Consider the following 24,887-nt stretch of genomic DNA (forward strand, 5'->3'; position numbering starts at 1 on the left):
GGCCACCATGGCTCAAGGAGAGCAAGAGGGAAAGGCAAAGATGCTCCCTCTGGAAGTTCAGTAGGAAAGAAAAGACGACTCTAGGATGATGGCCAGACGGAGGACAAGCCAAGAAGATAAGAGTGAAGAACTTTACTTTACAGGGTGAAGTCCCAGAAGGAAATACAAACAAGGACGCAGATGTGGATGTGAAAACGAGAACAACAATTTTTCCCCCTGGAACAGGAAGGAAGAAACAGAAAGAGACAGTTTGCGGGTGGCGTCTCCAACAGGAAGCCTGCAACTGTAAACTCTACAACTAATCTTAGTGTCGATTTCTTAAAAATGATTTTCAAGATATAAGGAGCTTTGGTCAGTAGGGAGCCAGAGGTGTGAGTGGGGGCACAGATGAAGTAAGAGTGGGAGTGAACTGGTATTTGCTTTCAGCTGGGTGATAGGGGCGCCCTTCTACTCTCTCTGCTTTGGGTATATTGGAAATTTCCCTATGAAGAAATTCTTTAAAATGTAAGGAAAGCATTAATTTCTCATCATTCTTCTTTCTAAGATCAAACAAAGACACTGCCTGGTAAATAAGACTATAGAAGGCACCTATTTTCCTTACTTCTTAAAAACAGAAGCCTTTTTCATCTTTGTTTTGTTGGAATAGAAGAGCTCTCAAATCAAAATTATGCTATACTCAAGATAAATGCCAGGAATTTCTGTCTCCTAAATTAATTCAAATCCTGCAAAACACAATTTAGTATGTCAGTACATTATGGGCAGGGCAATTGACAGTCAAAAAACAACTATTAAAGTGAACAATCCCCCAACATAGCCAAAATCTTTTCTTACTTAAAAAAAAAGAAAAAAAGAAAGAAAAATCTCCTTTACTTACATAAGAAAAACAGTCCCAGAACTTCAGAAGAAACTGGGGGAATTTATGAAGAATCAGTATAATAATCCATTCTATAAAATATTTTATAGATGCTTGATTATTGATGAAGCCAGCCTGGAAAATCCTGTCGATAATTCTATTCAAGAAATTCTGAGAAAAATAAAGTTCACAAATTAAACTGTTATGGTTATTAATTTTTTTGATTTTAATTTTTATTGAGCTATATTTAACATATAATGTGTAACTTCAAGGTACACATTGATTTGGTACATTTATATATTACAGTATGACTACCACTTCAGCAGCATTAGCTAACACCAATATCACATCATATAATCATTTCCTTTTTGTGGTGGGAAAAATTAAAATCTAGTCTGTTAGCAACTTTGAAAATGGTTATTAATTTTAATAGTCACTATTAAAAGCAGAACAAAGCTTTATTGTGGCATATGAGACTTTTAAAAAATATTACAATAAAATATTGAAGGAAAAATATTACCTGGGGCCATGTAAATCAGTTTCCAGTTTACTTCTACAGTACCTAATTGCCTTAGTATTTTTCCTATTAAGAACAAAAACTTCTGAATAACTTCAATTTTAAGAACTGAAGTATAAATTTTAAGCAGATTACTTCCTCAGTTTTAAAGTAGCCCATGACACTTTCTACTAAACAGTTTACTCATGTGAAAACATCGTGCTTAAAGGTACAAACATAGTAAATACTATACCTGGTCAAATCTGGGGAAAAGTACAAGCAGGGTCTGCCATATCCGGTTTTTCACTCTGTGTTGCTGAGAATTCACATAGTATCGAGTTCTAGACTTGGACACCAACTCATCCTGGGGGCAGTGAGACCAATATTAAATTACCTTCTGATTCTGTGATTAATGAAAACAAAACCAACGACAACTTCAAATTTAAAAGGTTTGAACAGGGCATAGGAGCCTGTTAGCCTCCAGGAGGCAGAAGGATAAGAAAGACACTTTCTGATGATACTTCATTCTTTTTTAATTGAAGTATAGTCAGTTTACAATATTAGGTTAGTTTCTGGTGTACAGCAAAGTTACTCAGTTGTGTGTGTGTGTGTGTATGTATATATATATATATATATATTATTCTCTTTCATATTTTCATTATAGGTTATTACAAGGTATGAACATAAGCTCCCTGTGCTGTACAGTGGGACCTTGTTGTTTACCTGTTTTATACACAGTAGTGTGTGTCTGTTAATCCTGAAAGCCCAATTTAGCCCTCTCCCCGCCTCTTCCCCTCTGGTAACCGTAAGTTTGTTTTCTGTGTCTGTGAGTCTGCTTCTATTTTATAAATAAGTTTGATGATACTTTCTTTGGTTTCCTTTCAAAACAATGATTTAGCTGCTTTTGTTTAATTTATCTGCTTTTAAAATTAGAAAAGGAACCAGAAAGCTGTACTGAATACAAACAGTACTTGGAAATACACTTCTGCTTCCTGTGCCCAGCTGAGGGGGGGATGAGAGTCACAGGGGGAGAGGGCACAGTTCACATACATCACGGTGCGCCCTAAGACCCTGCTCCTTCCATATGCCTATGACTGTAAGTCTGGGATAAGGCACCTGAAATTTGATGTCAATACCCTTAAGACAGGAGCACCCGGCATGCGGATGGCGCACTGCCATCACCAGACACCAGAGGCGGCAGCACTGAGTTCCCACGTGAGCAGGGCTCTCCCTTGCTTTCCTGGTCTGCGCTGTCCAAATTCACCCAAATGCCAGATATACTTCTGTCACATGACTGCTAGTGCTTTAGCTGCTAAGTAAGATCACACTAAAGAGAGAATTAACATTTTCAAATGTGCTCAAGATGAAAACTTCATCCACCACCTCCCAATGAATTTTCATCTAATGCAGATAATTCTCATCTACTTTGTAAATTCTGTGATCTTTCTTCTTCCGTCATCCCAAATTGTACATCTGAATGTATATTAAATTTTATGACAGCTAAGTTAATAAAGATTTTAATGACTCTTGACAATGATGGAAATCTCATAACTTCCTCTACTATCAACCTTTCTTTTGGGAAGTTTCTTTCGATAGAGGTTGTTTTAGGATTCATGTACTGCTTCGCCTCAATGCAGCTAAAACCAGAATCGCGAGGGCAGATCCCATCTGCACTCAGGTCCAGCACTTTGACTCCAGTAAACCTGCCATCAGGGCCTCACTGGAGTCACTGTCCTAACTGGGAAGTGCTGAAATTCCCCTTTCAGCTCAAAATCTTCTGTCCCTTTACCAGTCTAGCAGCATTCTCTAGTTTTTCATGTGCCTCCTGCCCAACCTGGACCCCAAAATAATCTCCACAAGATCTTCAAGAGCACATTCAACTCTTCTCACTACAACCTCAAACCATTTGCAAATTCCCCACTTTTGTATGAACCCAGTAGCCTTAGATTCTCTGCCTCTACTTTCTTTTTTTTACTGAAGTGTAGTCAGTTTACAATGTTGTCTCAACTTCTGGTGTACAGCACAGTGCTTGTGAAACATGAATTTACATATATTCGTTTCCATGTTCTTTTTCATCGTTAGGCTACTACAAGATATTGACTATAGTCCTCTGTGCTGCACAATATAAACGTGCTCATCTATTTCTCTGGCCCTACTTTCAAGTTGCCCCAGCGGACGTCACTAACACGCGTCCCAACTTTCGTGGAGCCCTCCCTGCAGCCAGAGCGCCTCAGGGTCCCCCTGAAGGCTGGTCAGAACACACAGGGCTGGGCCCTACCCTGCATCCAATTCAGTAGACTGGGACAGGGCCTAGGAGTCTGCATTTCCGAGTTCCCTGGTGATGCTGCTGCTGCTGCTGGTCCATAGGACATGCTTCAGGAATTACTGTGCTGGACAACCATTCCAGGCAGCACCCTCCTCATCTGGCCCTGGGACACCATCCTCTCTGGTACCGTCCCGCCTCACTGACAGTTCACCCAGAGATCAGCCAATGTCAAGTACGCGAGAGGCCCTCTCTGACCCTCTATCTAAACAGTTACCCCTCCCTCCTTATTCTGCTTTACTTTTCTTCCGAATACTCCTCCAGTTTATACTACACAGCAACACACAAGATAACATGCATTCGTGTTTTACCCGATGGAGTACCCCGCTGCTTCAAATCCTACTTACCCTTCAGGAAACCAGTAAAACACTGTTACCTCTAAGATGTCTCCCCTGATTCCAACAGTGCAAAGGAAGGAGTTCTTGCATTAAAAAAAAAAAAAAGGTCCTAGGTTTCCTGTAATGAGCTGATCTGCCTCCTTCAGAAACAAATGTACCATAAGCACTTCTCTTTCAACACAGGTGGCTTCAGTGGGTTCCGTGGCCATCAGCTCCACCCCAGGGCCCACCCCAGAGTTTAGAAAGCAGACCAAGCAACACATCTACCCTGGCTGCTAATTCAGAATGAGCACTATATTCGACCGTGCCCTTTTCTCCCCGCCTTGATTTAGGAACATGTTCTTCAGACAGTGTGACGTTCACTTACAAACGCTTTCGCAGGCTCAACAAAATCCATTCTTCCCATTACGCCACTTCCTAATTGTTGACCTTTTCATTCCTTTCCTTACAGAAAAGGATGTATGGATATAACATACGAAATATAATTGGTTCTAACTGGTATGGGAAAATATACAGGGTGAAGTTTAGCTAGCATAGAGAAAACACTGTTCTCTAAAACCAAACAAGTTGGACAATTACTAACCAAGAGTTAACTGAAAACATGGAACATAAACCCCATTTCTTTCTTGACGGAAAATACTTAGAAATACACGTTGTGTCAATAGAGGGAGTAACTGCTGGATTTTAACTTGTTAACTATACAAAAACCAAGATACTTTAAAGTAAAATAAAGTATATTTACTTTATCTAATAGCTTGATTGTAAGATCTTCCATGAACAACTTATGAGACATATTTGAGCCATCTAATAAACACAGGAATTTGATGGCACAAATTCTCACATAATGGTCCTCTCTTTTAGTACTGAAAAATATAAAATGATAGATAACATTAATACATTTTCAAAGTAAAATGTACGTTAAATATTAGTTTCAAAATATCAAAGCTTTCCAAGGTTTTCTAAAAATAAGTAGCTTCATATTTAATGACAATGCTTTTTAATTCAGGATAGACAGGGAAAGACAACAAATATTATCAAAAGGCGAGCCTGGCGGCAAGGTAGGGTATAGCTCTGTTGGTAAGAGTGCCTGCTTAGCATGCACCAGGTCCTGGGTTCAATCCCCAGTACCTCCAGTAAGTAAATAAATAAACCTAATCACCTACCCTCTCAAAAAAAAAATGGAGAACCTGTACAGAAACTCTGAATGAGCACAAATTCAACTAGACACCTGAGAAAACGATGCAGACTACTGATACTGGGTTGGTAATATCTGTGGACAAGACAGATCATATGAAACTGTTCCTGGAAGAGGACCACAGACACCTATTTGCTCAGGACGAGCTCAAACACATGTTTTCTAAGTGAGGGGCAGACTCAGGGAGCACTGTGTGCACTGAGCATCCTAGCATTTCCAGTACCCAAATGTGGACAGATCAATTAAGTGAAATTCTTCATAAGCATTTCCAAAGTTCATTACAATTGTTATAATGTGAATAAATGTTATTTGAATTTCACAATAAAACATCTGTCTAGTAGAAATCAAAATATTTTGGAACTGTCAACTAAGAAATCTCACTTACTGCTATACTAAGCCAGCCAAGAAAATAAAAAATCAATTAAAACAATTAACAATGATAACAGTATATATTTAATGAAGAGAGGGAGATGATTTAAAACATAGCTATGACTCTTAGGATAATAAACACTTTATGATAGCTAGACACAATGATCATTTCTTGTCCTAAACTCTAAAATCAAAGTGAATCATGACAACACTATTAACTTCTTCATAAACACCTACACACACAAGTTCCTGAAAATTATGTGACAAAATAAAACTTTTTAAAAAGCTACAAAAAAATTAATTCAGCACTTGGAGAAGAATAGGCTTATCCCAGGAACCAAAACTCCAGGGCCTGTTACAACAATAATCTTATTTTTGTGCAAGTATAGTGACTTGTGAATTTTAGCCAAAAAATAAAGTATGTGTGCTGATGATCACCCCTCCGCCCCCAAAAAGAAGAGGGTTAGGGATTTTATGTCCCCCACTGTTATTTCCTTATTTATGCTGGATTTTGCACTACACTTTTTTTTTTTTTTTAACTTTTATCAAATGTTAGTAAATAATGACAGGTCTGAAGAAAATGTATTAGCGAGGAGATAAAATTTCTAACACACTTTAGAAGCCTCATTCAATATCTCATACAGAATGTCTCTCATATGATGTTGTATTTTGAATGTTCCAGTGATACCAAGGCACGGGAGACCCACCAGACTTACTTTTCAATAACAATGTTTGCTGCACAATTGTGTCCAAGATTTTCTATGAAGGTCTGTACGTCCTGAATAAGTCTTTCCATAAAAAAACATGTGACAAAGAACAGTAAGTTTCAGACAGAAAAAAATTAAAGCCCCAAATTAAAAGTTAACTAATATTCTTCTAATGGAAAGCCTTAAAATAAAGAGAATTCTGCCCAAGCAGATACGTAAGTTCAAGTCTTGAGAGGCTGAAGTAATGGCTTCCTTTACCTCTGATCACGCCGGAACACTGTTCCAAATATACACGCCTCGAGGACAAGTTCGCTGTAATTTTTAGCACTTGATAAAGACCCTTGGGATACATTTGAAGCAGAAACTATCCAAGATTTGCAGCAGTAAGTTATCAGTATATTGAAAACTCCAGTTTTTATAGCAGACATTTCAATTATCTTATACATAATCTGGAATGAAACACAATAGTTATCTTCTCCTTTGACTAATTTAGCTTTTTCAAAAAAAACTTCGTGTTGCTAAAAAATGTTATTTGAATGGCTGTGAATGATAGTTTCAATGTAACCATAGTCTAAAAGATGAAAAATTCTTTATCTTTAGAATTTTGCAAGATGATAAACAATCACTGAATGCTAATTTTCACTTCTTAATAATAAAAATAAATAAATTTTTACTCATAGTGATATTCACCCAGAACTCTCCCAGAGAAACAACTGCCTAAAGTAATAGAATGAAAGGGAGAAAAAACCCTCGCCCTTTCCATTTGCAATTTTCTTTGCAATTGCCAGTGGCCTCCCTTTCCTGAGTCAGCAGAGACCAATCTCCAAGTGTGGACCATGCGGCAGGAAAGGAAACAGGTGATGCAGGGGCAGCCGGGAAATAAATGGGTTTGTTTTCCGTTTCCCCCTTGGAAGGAGTGTATGCGAGTCCTGAGGCATGATGTAACATCATGTCATGTTCTCTACTACGCATCAGTGATTATAAAGGCAAATGCCTCCAGAAACCAGAAAGACCTTGATACAGTTGTATACAGAGAAATAGTTCTTTGTACAAGAAAAGCAGCAGCACAAATGCACTGACAAGCGCCCCTGGCATTTGTGTCCAGGGTACTGGAGGAATCGTGCCACAGTTTGGTGTGGGGTGGAGGGAGCAGTAGAAAGTGTGTGCCCCCCTGGATGGGCCAGTGCCTGTTCGACGCCGGGCCACTGCTATCACGGAGGAATGACCAGGGCTGCCAGATCATCGAGTTTCCCACGAGAAGGGGAAAGACAGATTTTCATGCAAATTTCCCAATTCTCAAAAGCAGGCAACTAATGCAAAAGTTTTTAATTTGATTATATGAACCGAATATGTTTGTAAGGCAGGTGTGGTTCATGGGCTACCATTTCGCACCTACTCTTTCACATCTAACAGATTTTCTTGTCCTTACTCATGACACTGAAGAAGGTTTGGAATATTTACTGACTGAATAAATAAATTACAACAAATCAAATACGTAGTCACACATATAGCTCTGTTCTTCTTCATGCACTACAGGTCACACAAATTAAAATAAAAACAAAAAGTTACCTCTTTTTCTAAAGTAACCAAATGCATAAAAACAGAAAGAACATATTTGCAAGGGGCTGGGGGTGGGGAAAAAGGGGACTTGTTTAACGGGTACAGAGTTTCAGTTCCACAAAGATGAAAAAGCTCTGGAGATCACAACAATGTGAATATAGTTAACAGGACTGAACAGCTCACCTAAAAATGGTTAAGATGCTAAATCTTACATTATGTGCTTTTTAATTCCAATTTTTTAAAAAGTTACCTCTTTTATTTTGAAATATGCTTGGCCCTTGATTTTCGCAGCAATGGTAAGAACTTTGGTATCAAAAACGAACTGAACAAAAGCTTTCAAATTAGACCAGAATATCAGCTGAGTGTTGCTTAAAGAAGATATGATTTTCCAAGCCAGGTCAAAAGACTCTATGCAGAGTGATTCACAGGAGGTCAGAAGCTGGTAGGAAAAAAAAAAGAAAGAAAGAAAGAAAGAAAGAAAGAAAAAAAGAAATACATAATTATCACAATTTCAGAAACAGATGTCTGTTCCTATGGTTATTCTTCAATTCATGTCTCCCTGTGTCTTTCTTACCTTCGGAACCAAAATTTTCATGCAATGGAACACAGGTAAAACTTGATCAGAAGGAAGAATTGTGAGGGCTTCCAGTGCAGACTGCAAAGTCCTTTCTGGCATCTGAACAGCAGGCAGAATGGGTTCCAGAATTTCACCCTCTGAGGTTGGTATAAGGGTGTGATATTTTTTCAACAAGAAGGAGAGGCAGACCCACCGATCATGAATATATTGTGCAACTATTTTCCCCCATCCTTGAGAAGATGATGATTCTTCAGAAAAACTGAGACAAAAAATAAAGTCACTACTCCATCCTTCCTTAAGTCTGTTTCAGTGTCTTTTGTATGTAGTAAACTATCCTTATAAGGGGAGAAATTAAAGTCATTATTAAATGTTGTCTCCCAAAAAACAAGGAAACCACATAAACCTCCAATCTCTAACTACCCTGAAAGTAGCTATTTTTCACTCATTTTAAGTGATTCACTGATAACTAAATGCAGAAAAGCGAATGGGTTCCCAGTGACAGAGACAAAGAATGCAACAATACATTATCTTCCCAAACGCAGCCTCACCTCTAAGCTTCCACGCCTCTCTAAGTGAGCCAGGCATTCACTAACTCTCCCAATGACTCAAACAAAAACGCATCTTTTTTTTTTTGGAGGGGGTACATAATTAGGTCTGTTTATTTATTTAATGGAGGTATTGGGGACTGAACCCAGGACCTTGTATATGCTAAGCACATGCTCTACCACTGAGCTGTACCCACCCTGCAAAGTACATTTTTAAACATTAGCAAAAAGATGCCTTTTGCGTACATATGCCCCCTCCTCCGCTGGCTGGTGAACACACCTGCTCTCTCCATCAGTGCGGGGCTTCTGCAGAGTCTGATTGAGCGGAAGAGAGCAGAGAAGCCTCTCCATGGGTCCAGCATCCAGAGAGTCCAGCTGTAGTTCTGGCTTCTGGTCAGTGGCCTCACAGACCATGGCCAAGGAGGCCATACTGACGACTCCCTGAATCTGCCTGCCGAGCGTCGGCTCCTGAGGAGGAAACGGACGATGTGTCAGGTCCTCACCAGGAAGGGCCTGAGTCCCCGTCTGCGGGAACCTCACGCCCTCCCCTCCCTCCTCCAGCCTGCTACGCCACCAGGTGGAGGAGAAGGAAATTTGACACACGCTGTTTAGTTTTACTGTTTCTGTACAGGTTGGTGTCAAACAAACTTAGAGTGGCAATGACTTTAAGCAGTTCAGACTAAAGACAATTTGGATACAACTTTCCTATGAGTGAGTCTTATTTTAACTGTTTGGCTGAAGTATTTTTTAAAAAAGAGACTCCTGGTATACCCACAGACACCTCCTTCAGTCAGCCTGTGCTGCTTCTGGAGATGTGACACCGCTGGGACCACGAACCGCAGGGCCCAGGGCTGAATCCTGCCTCTGCACTTTCCAGCTGTCCGACTGTGGACACACTACACCTTAGTTTTCTCATCTGCAAAATGGGAGACAGTAATAGAACCCACTTCACAGGATAACTGTGAGGGTTAGATAAGTGGGTTATTTCACATACAGCACTGGTAGCTCTACAAGAAGGAGCACAAAGGAAGGAAAGGGGACAGCCTGGCTTCGTGCTTAGATCATCATCTCCAACCAAGGGGCCAGGAGCGCAGGCAAGAACCCAGATGGAGGAAACAGCTTGCCCAGGAGACCAAAGCCCTTTTTCCAAATACTGCCAACCAGTGTGTCTCCATGGAGGGGAGCCTTTTATTACTTCCCTGTAGCTTCCCTCACCCTGCCAAAGTAAACCAGGCATCTCTGCAAGACGAATTTTACTTAGCAATGCCATCAACACAGGAAATAAAATTCAGTGTTACTTTTGAGCCAGTATGGTTCCTATTAACCTTAATGTAACTCAGTGAATCACTAAATAAAGCAAGCTTAAGAATCACTGTGGTGTGGTTCATGATTCTGGTCCACATTTGAAAATCACAATGTCCTGCCCTAGCACTGATGTAACACTAACATGCAGTAGACAGGATGCTGGAATGCTCATCAGTCTTCCTTATAATTTTCTTTTAGGACATTTCCTGAAAACTACTTTAAAAAAATCAGATTATTAAGGCAACCAAGTCGCTATTTAAATTAGCAGCCTGGACTAGAGTATGATTCAGCTCAACTTTTTAAAACTCTCAACATGTGTTAAGTGAAGACAGCTAACATTTACTGAAGACTTTCTACGTGCCAGGGATTGTCCTAAAGTTTTGACATACGTGAGTTTGCTTTAATTCTCACTATCAGCCCTCTAACCCTCATTTTGCAGGTGCAGTCCATGAGGCACAGAGGGGCTAATTAATTTCCCCAAGGTCACACAGCTAGCAAGGATAAAGCCAGGATTCACATCAGGAAGTCTAACTCCAAAGCCTGTGCTCATAACCACTACACCTTATTATATCATGTTTAAGAAACACTTTTAGGTACTAAAATCAAGTGGAGAATACACATACACATAAATTATTCCAAAGACAAGATGAAAATAAATGCAAAAAGGGACGCATAAAGAGCAATAGATAAATGAAGGAAAGAATGAGGCACTGATTCCAGGAGGCCTTCAAGAGAAAATGTAATTTGGGTTGGGACGTAGAGGGAGGACCAGACACCAAAACGTGTGCACTGAGAGAGCGCTCGTGGAAGGACTGGACGGGACAGAAGCCCAGATGAGGGAGGACATGGCATGTGCCTGTGATCTTGAAGTCCCACACTGGGGCCAAGAGTGACTGCAGCCCAGGGGGCTCTGTAGGAAGGCAGAGGAAAGGCCAGGGATGACTGGACTTGGGGAGGGTGGGTGGAAGCCAAGGACAGAGGGCTCTGGACACCAGACCGGTGAATGTGGACACATTGAAACGTCCCTTCCTGGCATCCGGGCCAAACACCTAGTGAAATTCCACTATCTGTATCTAAATGATTTTATGGTTGAGGTCATCACACCTAATATTATAATAGGAGTCCCAGTCCGTCATCCAATATTATAAACAAAGGGTATTATTTTAAAAATTGAATTTCAGCAGGTACCCTTTATGTTATCAAAATATGGTTTATTGGTCAAATACGTATTCCATGTGCACCTCATTCAACCTAAGTGCAAGCCCTGAAGTGGAGAAGATTACCTGTCCACTGTTCATCTCCTGAAGATGCCGCACGGATGCATTTTTCAAAGGAGAAATAACTCTCCAAATAGGGTTACCTCTTTTCCAGCCAACCTTCAGATGGAGATTTATGAGCTCAGTTAATACCGTCAGGTATAAACGGCAACGGTCCAGATCTGAAATCTAAGACACAAAATAAAATGTTTAGTAAGCAGGGTCCATGGTTTTCACAAAACTAGGAAAGTTCAGGAAGGAAATAAATCAGTTTATTAAAAGTACCCAGCGAAGACATGGACAAGAGGAAAAGTCATCTCCTCCAAGAAGCCTTCCATCACCTCCCCAGGTGGAGCTGAGCACGTCCTCCTCTGCACTCACACGGTGTGTCTGTGTTCAGCACCTCAGAGCTAGTAAGTGAGAGGGGCAGAATGAAACACAGGCCTTTACCTGGCAGGAATGGGTTCCGCCCAGCTCCACCGCTCACCAGCTCTGGGACCGGTGCAAGTTACCTAACATCTTTGGGCCTCAGATTCCTCATCTGTAAAACGGGGAGGGCAGTATCCCAACACGTGGTTTTTGGAAGAATTAAGTGAGAGCGTGCCGGGCGCAGGTGAGATGCCCTAGACAGGAGAGAAGGGGAAGGGAACGACCAGGGCCACGCCGGAAAAACTCCGACTCCCCGGGCTACAGAGGAGAGAATGGACGGGTCCCGGGAGTAACGGTCAGAGAGCTGGGCAACGGCAGGAGGTGATGATGTCACAGTCGCTGGCATGTCCAGGACAAGCGTCCAATGTGCCTACTGGGGCTAAGGGATCAAGAAAGACAGAGTCTGAAAAGTCTCGGCCAGCTGTAAGACAAAGGAGGCCCCGACAACTTCAGAGTCAGCTATTTCTGAATGGAGCTGAGGGGCCTGTCTACAGATTAGTTCACAAAGAGAAGGACACAGCGTGCCAGGAGGAACTGCGAGAGGGTTCTTGTGAGACGAGGGGCTCTTAGAGCAGTTTCAATGCTCATGAAAGGAGTCCAGGAGGAAAGAGAGGTTAAAAACACCAGAAAAAGAGGATGGCCAGTGGGGTAAAGTCCTCAGGAAAATGGAAGAGGACGGAAGCCAGACTGCCCTCCTCTGCAGAGACAAAGGGAGGCAAGGTGGACGCAGGTGCGGGGGCAGGTGTGCAGGCACTGGACAGTATGAAACAAATGACTCAGCCACGGCTGCGGTCTCCTCTGTGAGTAAAGGGCTGAGGCAGCCTGCGCTGCAGGGGACGGTGCATCTCACCCCAATGCATGGCCTCACAGTGGTGGCTTGAAATCAGCCACAGAAATGGATAAACACTACAAATCAGGGCTTTCCCCGACCTGAGAGCCAGCTGTCAAATACTGACCATCATGCTGCTGAGGTGAGGCAAACTGAATGTGAGGTTAGGGAAGAGACTTTAATTTAACTCTAATAAGCTACCGAACAAATGTACTTAACTGGGAGTTCTAGTAACTCACTAGAGAGTGAATTTTTCAAAATAATTTTAAACTGTCATATACTGCTTTTACTTTTTGAAATCTTTGCATCTAGAAGACCTAGACAAGCATTTCTCCAATGAAGATATACAAACGGCCAATAGACATATGAAAAAATGCCTAATATCACTAATTATCAGAGAAATGCAAATCAAAACTACAATGAAGTATCAACTCACACCAGTCAGAATGGCCATCATTCAAAAGTCTACAAATGATAAATGCTGGAGAGGGTGTGGGGAAAAGGGTACCCTCCTACACTGCTGGTGAGAATGTAGTTTGGTGCAGCCACTATGGAGAAAAGTATGGAGATTCCTCAAAAAACTAAAAACAGACTTGCCATATGACCCAGCAATCCCACCTCTGTGTATAAATCTGGGGGGGAACTCCTAATGTGAAAAGATACATGCACCCCAGTGTTCATAGCAGCACTATATACAATAGCCAAGACATGGAAGCAACCTAAATGTCCACAGACAGATGACTGGATAAAGAAGCTGTGGTATAGTTATACAATGGAATATTACTCTGCCAATAAAAAAGAATAAAATAATGTCATTTGCAGCAACATGGATGGACCTAGAGATTGTCATTCTAAGTGAAATAAGCCAGAATGAGAAAGGAAAATACCATATGCTATCACTCTTGGGAGTTTGAGATTTGCAAATATTAGCCACTATATATAAAAATAGATTTTAAAAAATTTCTTCTGTATAGCACAGGGAACTATGCTCAATATCCTGTAATAACCTTTAATGGAAAAAAAATATGAAAATGAATATATGTATGTATATGCAAGACTGGGATATTGTGCTATACACCAGAAACTGATATATTGTAATTGACTGTAATTCAATAAAAAATAATAATAAAATAAAATCTTTGCATCTAAAAGATAAAATCACATTAACATTTCCCTTTTTAAAGCTATTTTTAGCTTCAAATTCCAAACAAACAGAAACATTTATGTCATATAATGGGTACACAGAAGTTCATTATATTTCTTCTGTGTATGTCTGAAAATTTCCATAATAAAAAGGTAAAGCAATACTGATAATAATAAGTGATACTGGAGCAAAACAAAAAAAATTATTTCTTTATTAAATCCTTTCTTGGAAATTTAGGTATACTGTTAACCATTGTTTACTCAGTACCTCCATTAAAAAAAGCAAACAAGAAACAATTGTTTAATAAGGAAAATGCTAAAAACCTCCCCAGTCCAGGAGGTTTCTCTTGCCTTCCTATCACAGTATCTCAAGTCTTTTACTATAAAACTTGTCTTTTTATATTTTCACACCTGCTTATCAGCTATCAAACAAATGTCCTTAACTGGATAGTCTAATAAAAGTTCTTAAAGTAAGTATATTGTCTCACTCTATTGACAATCTAATGATTCTAACTGCCTCAACGTTTGTCTCTAGAGATTTCAACTTCCCCCCAAATAAATTAAGAGTAATAGGCATTTGTAAAAATTTGTATTTTCAAAATATTCTTGAAGGGAGAAAACTTTATTAATTTTTTCAGATGTCCTAGAAAGAACACATTAAGTGGAACAGAGACAGAGAAGACAGCTACCTTCACAGAGCAACTTCTTTGCCTCAGACTGGTTGTTCTCAGCTCTAACTGCATTTCAGAATCACACACAGAGCTTAAACCGTATGTGTACTGAAACCTGGTCCCATCCCCCAAACCTGCCAAATTAGAACTTCTGGACCCTGGGACCAATGAGCACTGAATATGCTAAGTATTTCAAATATCTTACACCATCTGAAACTCTCTAAGCCCTGGGAAGCAGATGTATTATCTCCACTTTACAGATGAGAAAACTGAGGCTCAGAAAAGCCACACAACTTTACCGAGGTCACAGTTATCGGAACTAGGACACTTCAAAGCTTAAAATTTTTCTGCTCCCTAAGTCCACTTTTCAAGAAACTATTACATTAAAGTAATTTTTAATTTAATACAGTGTCTGCCAGTCAATAATCACTCAAATACCGATGAAAAGACTGAAAGTTACTCCAATAAATACTTACACTATTTAGTTCATTCATAGTAAGTCTTCTGAGAATAAATTCAGAAATGCTCTCTGAGGTGGACAAGATAAAGTTCTGAAGAAGGGTAAACACCTCATCTGTATGGGGGAAAAAAAAGCATGCAACTAAAATGATAGAAATAAGTTATTTGGTACAAACTAGACCAGATATTCTAGTAAAAGTTCAACTACGTTAAGCATATGTGTGCGTAACTTACCAAAAATGAATTCTAATATTAGCCACTAATATGGGGAAATCTATAACTGATCTTAAAAATCATTTAGGAGTTTTAGTTCTGGGCATGATGAAACAGGGACATGCCACCCTCTCTCACTGAACACAGATACAAAACCTGGCCAGAATATTTGAAACAGCCATTTGAAGACTCTGAAAGGCAAAAAGCAGCAGATGGATTCAGGCAGATGTAACTGGGAAGAGCAGTGAGTTTTTGCGGTCCTGCTGCAGACTGGAACCAGATGTCAGAGCAGTCAAGAAAGCGTGCAGCAGAATGGGCCCCAACTTTCTGGGCAGGGAATGAAAAAGGAAAATCCCAGAGAACCAGACAGTGAGTCCTTAGAAGATGCCAGAGACAGAGGTGCTCAGGAAAACGGTCCCAGCAAGTGGTTTATGAAGTGCTGGGCTCACCTGAGCTGCTCTGCTGGTATATAAGGCTCAGCACATCACAGACTTTGGGACCTGACCTCACGGAGACAACTGTGCAGGTCCCAGCCTGGCCACTGGATGGAACACCTGGGGCGCAGGTCAAGACAGCACCGCAGAGGAATTGAAAATAAAACTGACAGTGGAGCCGGCCCCCACGGAAGCCTGAGCGTCAGGAACAGAGGCTGAAACCAAGCGAGGCTGACTGTCTGCTAAACAAAAATGTCAACACTGTCCACAGGAGTTCAACAAGATACAGTGTCTCATAACATGATATTCAAAATACCTAGGGTACAATCCAAAATAACTGGGTGTCTGAAGCAAGAGGAAATTCCTAGCTCACGTGGGAGAAGAACACACAAAAGACAACACCAAGATGATGGTGAGGCTAGAATCATCAGACAAGACTTGAAAGCAGCTACTAAAAAATGCTCCCGCAGTCAATCCACACACACTCTTGAAACAGAAAATGAAGTCGCGGCAAAGAAATAGAAGATTTAAGCAAAAACCAAACAGAAATTCTGTAATTGAAAGTACAATAACACGTTTCAGAAGCTCACTGGATGGGATCAGTAACAGAAAGGAGGCAAGAGGAAAGAACCCGTGAACTTGAACACAGATCAGTAAAACATGCAACGTGACGCGGCATAACCAAGCTGCTGACAACTGCAAACAAAGAAACAATCTTGAAAGCACGAAGAAAGGCTTATGACCGAGGAGGAGAATGATGTGAATCACTACCGACTTCTAATGAGAACCCACGGAGGCCCAGAGCACAGGGGGCATCTTTCAATTGCTGAAAGAAAAGACCTATAAAACTAGAATGTTAGAGCCAACAAAAATATTCTTCAGAAGGGTAAAATAAAGCCATTCTCAGATGAAGGAAAACTAAAAGAATTCATTGCCAACAAATCTGCTCCAAAAGAAATACCAAAAAAATATATTTTTTTTTCTTTGAAAGACATTTTTCGAACAAAAGGCATATGTCACAGGAAAACATGGAACATCAGGGCGAAAAAGCAAAAGAATCTGTAAATATCTGGGTAAATGCAACAGTCTCTTCTCTCGAGTCTTTAAAACGTATTTGATAGTTGAAAGCGAGAAACATAGCACTGCCTGGTAGGGTTTTCAGCAAATGTAGATATAACAACTATAAGAAACAGGGGAGAGGAAGTTAGGAACCTAGAAGGTAGTAAAGTTTCTACATGAATTTCAAGTGGCAAAATATTAATTCTAAGCCAACAGTAAAAAGTATGTACATTGTAATCTCTGGAGTAATCCCAAAAATCTTCAGGTATTTAGTAAAAAATACAAAAAATAATTAAAATGCAAGACAAAATAATGTTCAAACTGCCCAAAAGAAGTCAGAAGAGGGGAAAGAAAAAAAAATAAAGGGAATAAACAGAATTCAAAAAATAAAATGACAGACTCAAAAACCAAAGATATACGTAATCTTATTAAATGCAAATAGTCTAGACCAATTAAAAGACACAGACTGTCAGAATGGATAAAATAACATGATCCAACTGTGTGCTGTCTATAAGAAATTCACTTTAAATATAATCACCTAAGTAAAAGTACAAAGCCAGAAAAAAAAATGCAAATTCTAATAAAAAGAAAGTAGGAGTGGTTATATTACTATCAGACAAACTAGGCTGCAGAGTAAAGAAAATAACCAGGGATAAAAAGGGTCATTACATAATGAAAAAGAGTACTTACCAAGAAAAAAACACAATCCTAAATATAGATTCCCCTAACAGACCTTGAAAATACATGACATGAAGCTAACAGTAGAAAAAGGAGAAAGGGACAAATCCAAAATTGTAGTTGGACTTCAACACTCTTAAAATCAGCAAGAATATAAAACTGAAAACACCACGAAGCTCTTGGATACAATGCACATTTGCAGAACATTCCACCCGACAGCAGAACACACATTCTTTCCAAGTGTGCATGGACCGTTCACCAAGGTAAACCACACCCTAGGTCATAAAACAAACCTTAACAAGCTTTTTGAAGCTGAAATTGTACAAAGTATGCTCTCTGACTAGAATAGAAGTAAATTAAAAAGCAGTAACAGAAAGATAACAGGAAAATCTCCAAATACATTTCTAAATAATTCATGGATAAAAGAGAAAGTCTCAAAAAAGTTAGAAAATGTTTTGAACTGAAAATACAACATATCAAAATTTGTGGGATGCAGTTAAGAAAATTCACTGTGTTAGATGTCACTTTAAAAAAGATCTAAAAACAATAATCTAAGCTTCTACCTTAACTTCAATAAAAAGGCAAAATAAACCAAAAGCAAGCAGAAAGAAGCAAACAAACAAAAAGAAATCAATGAAACTGAAAAGAGAAAAATCAATGAAACCAAAAGCTGGTTCTTTGAAAAGATCAATAAAATATCAACCACTAGCCAGTCTTAGAGAGACAGACAGAGAAAGAGGACACAAATTACCACTACCATTACCAAGAATAAAAACAGAATTCCTTCAGACCCCAGATTCTGCAGGCATTAAAAGGATAAGGGAACACGACAGACAACTAAAAATATAACTGCCGCATTCACAAATGACATCATTGTCTACAAAAAAATCCCAAGGAATCTATTAAAAAAACTTCTGCAACTAGTAAGTGCTTCAGCAAGGTGAGAGGATATAAGGTCAACACAGAAAAATCAGTCCTATTTCTGTACACTAGCAATGCACAACTGAAAACCAAAAATCTTTTAAATATACCATTTACAATAATCTTCCCACAAAAGGTATAAATCTAACAAAACCTGCACAGGATCTATATGCTGCAAACTAAAATACTCTGATGAAAGAAAATAAAGACAGCTTAAATAAATCAGAAGACATACCACATCCATGAATTAAAAGTCTCAATATATAAAGAGTAATTCTCAAAAAATTAATCTGTAGATTTAACAAAATTCTAATCAACTCCAGCAAGACTTTTTTTTCTTTTGGTAAATACAGACAAGCTGATTATAAAGTTTATATTAAAAGGCAAAGGAACTAAATAGCTAGAAATATTTTTGACAAAGGAAAATAAATTTTAAAGAATCAAACTATCTAACAGCTTTTTATAAAGCTACAGTAACCAAAACAGTGTGGTGTTGGCCAAGGGATATATATATATAGATCAATGGAACAGAGTCTAGAAATAGATCCACACAGATATGGTTAATTAACTATTTTTAAACAACTTTAATGAGTAGTACTTGCACATAACCTGCACACACTCGCCCATATACTTTAAATCATCTCTAGAATACTTATAATACCTAATGCAAATAGTTGTAAATACAATGTAAGTGGCTGCCAGAGCGCAGCAAATTCATGTTTTGCTTTTTTGGAACTTTCTGGGGTTTTTCTCCCCAAATATTTTCAGTTGAGGGTTGTTTGAATCCAGAAGCATGGAGGGCTGACGGTACCAAGTTATTTTTTATTTTACCATTACGTGTTTGTTGACCTCTGTGCTAGTAATTCATAGAGTATTTACTCATTCATAAACTGGAGATAACTATTTTCCTCTTCCCCCATCAAAGAAATCCTTTCAGGATTTAGGTCCATTTAAAGGTAATGAAACTTCATACAGTTGGTTTACCAGTGACCTAGAGGTCCACTGCTATCAAAATTAACTAGAGATTTCTTTGGCTCTTACTTGTGGTATAAAAGGAGAAATGCTTGAGGAGCAATGGGCATGCTTACATTCTGCAGGTGAGAACGTAAAATGCATACACAGCTACTTAGAAAAACAATTTCACCTTATCTTAAAAGCTGAAAACGCATGTGCCCTAGGAACCAGTCATTTTGGTCCTGGGGGTACATATACTGCAGAAACAAACAGACCCAGAAGACACACGTGGACAAGTGTTCAAGGCAGCGCTGTACATAAGAGTAATAAACTAAACACCATCCGACGTCCAGCAACAGGAGAACCGGTAACTGTGCTGTCACCGCACAATGGAAGATAACACGGCAGGCGAAACAATGATGTGTAAGAAAGGACAGGGATGAGCCTTGGAAACATGCTAAGTGAAAAAAGTGACAGGAGACTTCTTACAGAAAAGTAACATTTCCCTAAAGCAGGAAAATGAGACTACTGTTGAGGAATAGCTAGGTATGAAGCAAAACCATTTTTTAAGTGCACAGAAGCGATAAAGGTAAGTCAAAATAAGGAGAAAAACGAAGGGATTGAGGAGTAATGGGTAAATTCGTTCTCAGGTTGGGTGGTGAGTTCTTGGGTATTTAATTATTCTGTATCATAATTTACATATAAACACCACATGTTTTTGTTCTGTACTAAATATCACAACAATTTTCCAAAAGCACCTGTGACCCAGTCCTGAACCTGAAAGCATGGATCTGAGCATTTTCAACAGGTAAGACATTTCGAATGAAACCAAATTTACGCCCTTAGAGGAGTTCAAAGTCTTATAAAAAGTAATGGTTATGTGTAGGCATTTGGTTCTGCTACCATTTTCAAAAATATCAGAACTTGGAAACTAGCTTTAATATTTCATGAGCCTATACTAAAATCTACCCTTTCAATATTATCCTCAGGTTTAACCTAACACTAATGCTTCTCTAGAAATTCTTTTTATTTTTAATTTTTTGGGTGGGCGTAATTAGGTTTTTATTTGTTTATCTTTAATGGAAGTACTGGGGACTGAACCCAGGACCTTGTGAATGCTAGGCATGCACTCTACCACTGATCTATCCCCTCCCTCCCTGGAATATTCTTTTTTAAAGAGAAAAATTCTAAAATTCCAAATGAAATTGGTCAGAAAGATTGGGAATCAAGGCTTACCCATTGCTATTCTCGTCTCTAACGTCCGTGGATTTTCAACTACTGTTTTACATAAATCTTAGTTTAGGGAGGAGGGAGAAACGTCTCAACATGTCTGCCTGCCACCACTCTACTTCCTGTGGGAAGCATTTCCCACCGAGAGGTGCTTGGGGATGAACATATTTAAAAATAAATAAAAATAAGTAATTATAAAATTATGGCCATTCTCATGGTTTAGCTTCCTTTTTGCAACATCTAGCATAGTGGCAATTAGAAATGCATCTTTCTTAAAAACATATATGAAAGAGCCATGATCATTTCTGACAGTCTGTAAATTAATGAGCGCACATAAATTTTTAAAAAAGTAATAAAAGCAAACGAAATCACATTCTAAAATCAACAGTAACCAACAAATGCAGACACTAAAATGTCAGCGTCCTGAGGGCTGTTTGCTCCTTTACCTCCACAACCCCAGCACCACCAGGAGATGCTCGGTGAGTATCTGCTGAACGCATGATGTTAAAAGGGCAGGAGTTTCCTCTCATTCCAAGTACCAAAGACAGACCAAGCAAGACACCAACAGAAACTACTTATCCTCACCATCTTGGGAACTGGAACCTTTCAACAAGCAAGTGTGCAGTAACTTCAACAGCAACTGCAGGCATCTGTCAGTTCTCAGCAAGGGCATGTAGGCATTTGTGCCAAACTTCACAAGGGCATCCAGGAGAGGGTCTAAGAATATCCTTAATACATTCTGTGTTCTCCGCTTTTCACTAGACATTAAAAGACATGCCCAAATCAAGCATTTCAAAAGCATAAAGGAATTACTTTCCAGCTACACTTTGTGGAACTGGTTAGTTAACGCTTCCATTAGACAGAATTTCTCTTACAGATGATCCAAACACTTAGATCCTACTGGGGCTGGTCCTTCACTCCCATCTTCTCACTGAACTTTCAGTTTGTGCTTTCTCAGTGAGGGCAGTGATTCACCAGAGAAGGAAGCACAGGGCACACATACCTCCTCGACTCTAGGCACCAGTATGAAGAAAATCCTATACCCAATTTATCTGCAAATTAAAATGCTGAGACCCTGCTTCCATAATTCAAAAAAAAAAAAACAACAACAACAAAACCAAAAAACCAAAAATATATGCTAGTCAAAGAAATGAGACACATTAACCAAAAAAATACAAAGAATTAAAGATTTGTGAAAAACTGTTAACCAACTTTAGTACTAAAACTTTATCTAAAAGAGATCTGATATTAATCCAATTAACTACATTATCATGCAAATATCCCACCTAATGAAGCTCCTTTTTGCAACATTTATAATTTGGTGAGAATTAATCTGCTCCTATTTCTCAAAATAGAAATGAGTCTTTATTATCTTTAAAAAAAACTACACATATCGCAAAGGGGTAAAATCCGGTAAATGTCTTAACCTAATCTTATGCTAAGATCTTACAACCCATTCTTAAAGCAATGATTCATGTATATAGTTGGGGTTTTTTTTTGACCTTCTCTAGTTTAAACCTCTAGTCCTATTAATTTATTGTTAATATTCAACATTTCTTTAGTGTATTGCCAATGTTCTAGTACCCTCTGCTAATGCACTGTGATCAATTCCATACCAATCGCTGAGAAGTCTGACTACGTACCATAAATTCGATTGGCCTTTAAATTAAAAAAAAAAAAAGCTTTCTTTTCAAATTTAGAAACACTTACCTATATTGACTCCTCATTCCTTCCACATCTACGGCGAGCAAGACCATCAGAGCAACAAGCTTGGCTTCAAACCAGTCAGGCATGCAGCACTTTTCTCCTCCTTAAATAACAACAGTTAATGTTTGCAAAGCATTAACAAAATCCTTCCAAGACACGGTTCCAAAAATAAAACAGCTAAATGTCTGTGTTTCATCAGTATTAGATCATTAGAGAAATTCAGCTGAGATGAAATGTGGCAGAACACCCTACAGGATGGCTCATTTTTACACACGTAGGTATGAATAGCAACATATTGGTGCAGGGCGACTACACGACATTTTCCAAGCTCTGAAAGCTCTTCTTACTGCTGTTTCCAAACCATGTCTCACTTTCTCTAACTCAAAAAGCCTGTTCTGAAAGCTCTCCAACATTTCTGTTTGTTGATGATTCTGGTTTTGTGTGGTCCTGTTGTCGCTGCTTTGTTTTGTTGTACATCATATAAATGATACAGCATACACATATGTATCTACCTAACTCATATTCATCCTGACCTCTTCACCACTCCAGCCATAGACAGACAGACACAGCGAGATGCCTACCTACTTTCAGTTCCCTGGGTCTAAGCTCACCCCAGCCTTGTGGGATATTCCTCCCCACTTTCTATCTTCATTTCTATTCACTCACTAGGTGTCATCCCATCAGTGACCTCTCCCGACCACTGCAGGTCTACCTGCCCCGGATGGAGACAGCTCGCTTAGGATCCCCACCCCAGTGCTTATGTCTTTCAAGGCACGGCACTAAGATTATCTGCTTACTTGTCAACTCCTTTGCTAGACAATGCTCTCTCTGAGGATAGGGGACATATCTTTTACCTCTGTAACTCCAATGTCTGGCACTTAGAAAACCCTTGATACATGTTTGTGGAATAAACAGTGTAAAATCTATCTGTACTGACCATGTCCAACCCAAAGAAAAAAGCTACTTTACATGTAGATTGAAAACACTTGGACTGATGAGTCTTTGTATTTTAAAAAATTTGAATACTACATGTATTTTATGCCCCAAAACTCAAGCTAAATAATGTTTTCTTTGGACTGTATTAACTTATTCTGAAAACTGCCCAGTAATTGATAACTAAACTAAAATTTTATAAAGGCACATAGCCAAAGGCGTTAAGAGTCAAAACAAAAATATTATACACACACACACACGCAAACATCTCATTTGCATTTGAGGCCAGTTTTTTAAAACCTTAAAAAAGTACATTGTATTAAACAGTGTATTTTAAGTCCTAGAAAAGTTAAGGAAGAAACTCTAAAAATTTTATCCACTTTTGAATATTTAATCAGATCTGATGCTGTTGTATACTCTGAATTAAGAAGTTCCATAGATATTTTAGAGAGTTTAATCTATGTTTACTCTAGTAGGAACTAAAATTTATTTACTTTTACAGGCCTAGCAAAAGAATCTTCCAAGTTACCACAAGGAAAATTTATTAGACCATAGAGAAAATAAAACACAAAAGAGAAATGTTATTCTAAGAAGGATAAACAGATAAACTCATGTATTTTGGGAGGATAATTACCTGGTCATTTAAAACCTATTCCATGATCAGATTAGAGAAATCAGAAGATGAAAATGACTTGGTCTGAGACAAAGCTAAGAAATATAAGACACGTTAAATTTAAAGACGTAACTTACCCAAATTACCACTAATGACTTTAATGACGAGGAAGCAGTGGAAATGTAAAAAGAATCCTAATTAATGAATCTGCTAATGGTTCTTCCCTCATGAAGTCTTACATATTTCCCCAAAGAAGATGCAAAACTGATCTTTGCTAAGTGTTTGGTATGAATAAAAACTAAAACCATCCTTTCAAACCTAATTTTTCTCTGAATTACTTTTCACAATCAGTTCACACTAAATGTCATGCTTAAAAACAAACAAAAGAGGAATAGATTTATCAACAAATATTTCCACTACAGAGGCTCCAAAAACACACTTGCAAGATCTCGCTGACAAAGATTCAGTAATTGTAGAATAAATTAATAAATTGATTTGGTATCTGTTCCTACTCTGGCGACTTACTAGTTTCTTAAAACATTTAGAAAACCTTAAAATTTCAAGTCCAAGAACAGATAAAGTACAAGTTAGGAAAGAGTATTTTCACCTTCTGTTATTCACATTATTTCTCTGCAATACAGGTCTGCAATCAGTAAGTCAGCATGCATTTGGTGAAGCCTGTATCTCAATCTGAAAAACTAGTAAAAAGTTCTTTGAAAACATTCAGTTACATCAATCCATAAAGACGATTTCAGACTTACGGTCCCAGGCAGGTGACTTGATATATTCTTGGACGAGGCTCTTGACGTAAGCATTTAAAGTCGACGTCTCGTGGAGTCCAGTAGAACTACCAATTGAGGCTCGTCTAAAACAGCTTTCATTAACACACAACCAATCACAGAGCTGGAAAAGAAAACAGTTATTACTTTATTTTAAAAGACTCACTGAATAAAGGGTTTCTTGTATCTTTTAAGTCAGTTTTCTTTCTTCCACAATTAACTGAATTTAAATGACCAAACATAACAAAGTAACAGAATGTTTATTATCATCACTGAGTTCCCCAGATAGTGCAGACAAGAAAAAGTATGTC

The 24,887-nt window shown here is 38.8% G+C and overlaps 1 protein-coding gene across 6 annotated transcripts in view; it reads right to left on the minus strand.

Annotated features, from left to right (window-relative positions):
* TARBP1 (TAR (HIV-1) RNA binding protein 1) overlaps window positions 1-24,887 on the minus strand; it is a 60,866-nt gene that overhangs the window by 17,605 nt on the left and 18,374 nt on the right. For 5 of the 6 annotated variants that reach the window (XR_010381837.1, XR_010381836.1, XR_010381835.1 and 2 more), the window contains exons 10-22: window positions 24,559-24,700; window positions 22,255-22,354; window positions 21,130-21,302; window positions 15,073-15,170; window positions 11,552-11,713; window positions 9,244-9,431; window positions 8,416-8,677; window positions 8,092-8,280; window positions 6,540-6,730; window positions 6,291-6,362; window positions 4,753-4,873; window positions 1,603-1,713; window positions 875-1,024 (exon numbers count right to left, since the gene is read on the minus strand). Coding sequence is in view for 3 of the 6 variants with exons in the window: in XM_031460884.2 (XP_031316744.2) it covers window positions 875-1,024; window positions 1,603-1,713; window positions 4,753-4,873; window positions 6,291-6,362; window positions 6,540-6,730; window positions 8,092-8,280; window positions 8,416-8,677; window positions 9,244-9,431; window positions 11,552-11,713; window positions 15,073-15,170; window positions 21,130-21,302; window positions 22,255-22,354; window positions 24,559-24,700 (1,959 nt within the window). In the remaining 3 variants the exon portion in view is untranslated. The remainder of the gene's footprint in view (window positions 1-874; window positions 1,025-1,602; window positions 1,714-4,752; window positions 4,874-6,290; window positions 6,363-6,539; window positions 6,731-8,091; window positions 8,281-8,415; window positions 8,678-9,243; window positions 9,432-11,551; window positions 11,714-15,072; window positions 15,171-21,129; window positions 21,303-22,254; window positions 22,355-24,558; window positions 24,701-24,887) is intronic. The other variant, XM_031460885.2, reaches the window with a different exon arrangement.

Source organism: Camelus dromedarius, chromosome 8, assembly GCF_036321535.1.
Source record: "Camelus dromedarius isolate mCamDro1 chromosome 8, mCamDro1.pat, whole genome shotgun sequence".
Lineage (NCBI taxonomy): Eukaryota > Metazoa > Chordata > Mammalia > Artiodactyla > Camelidae > Camelus > Camelus dromedarius.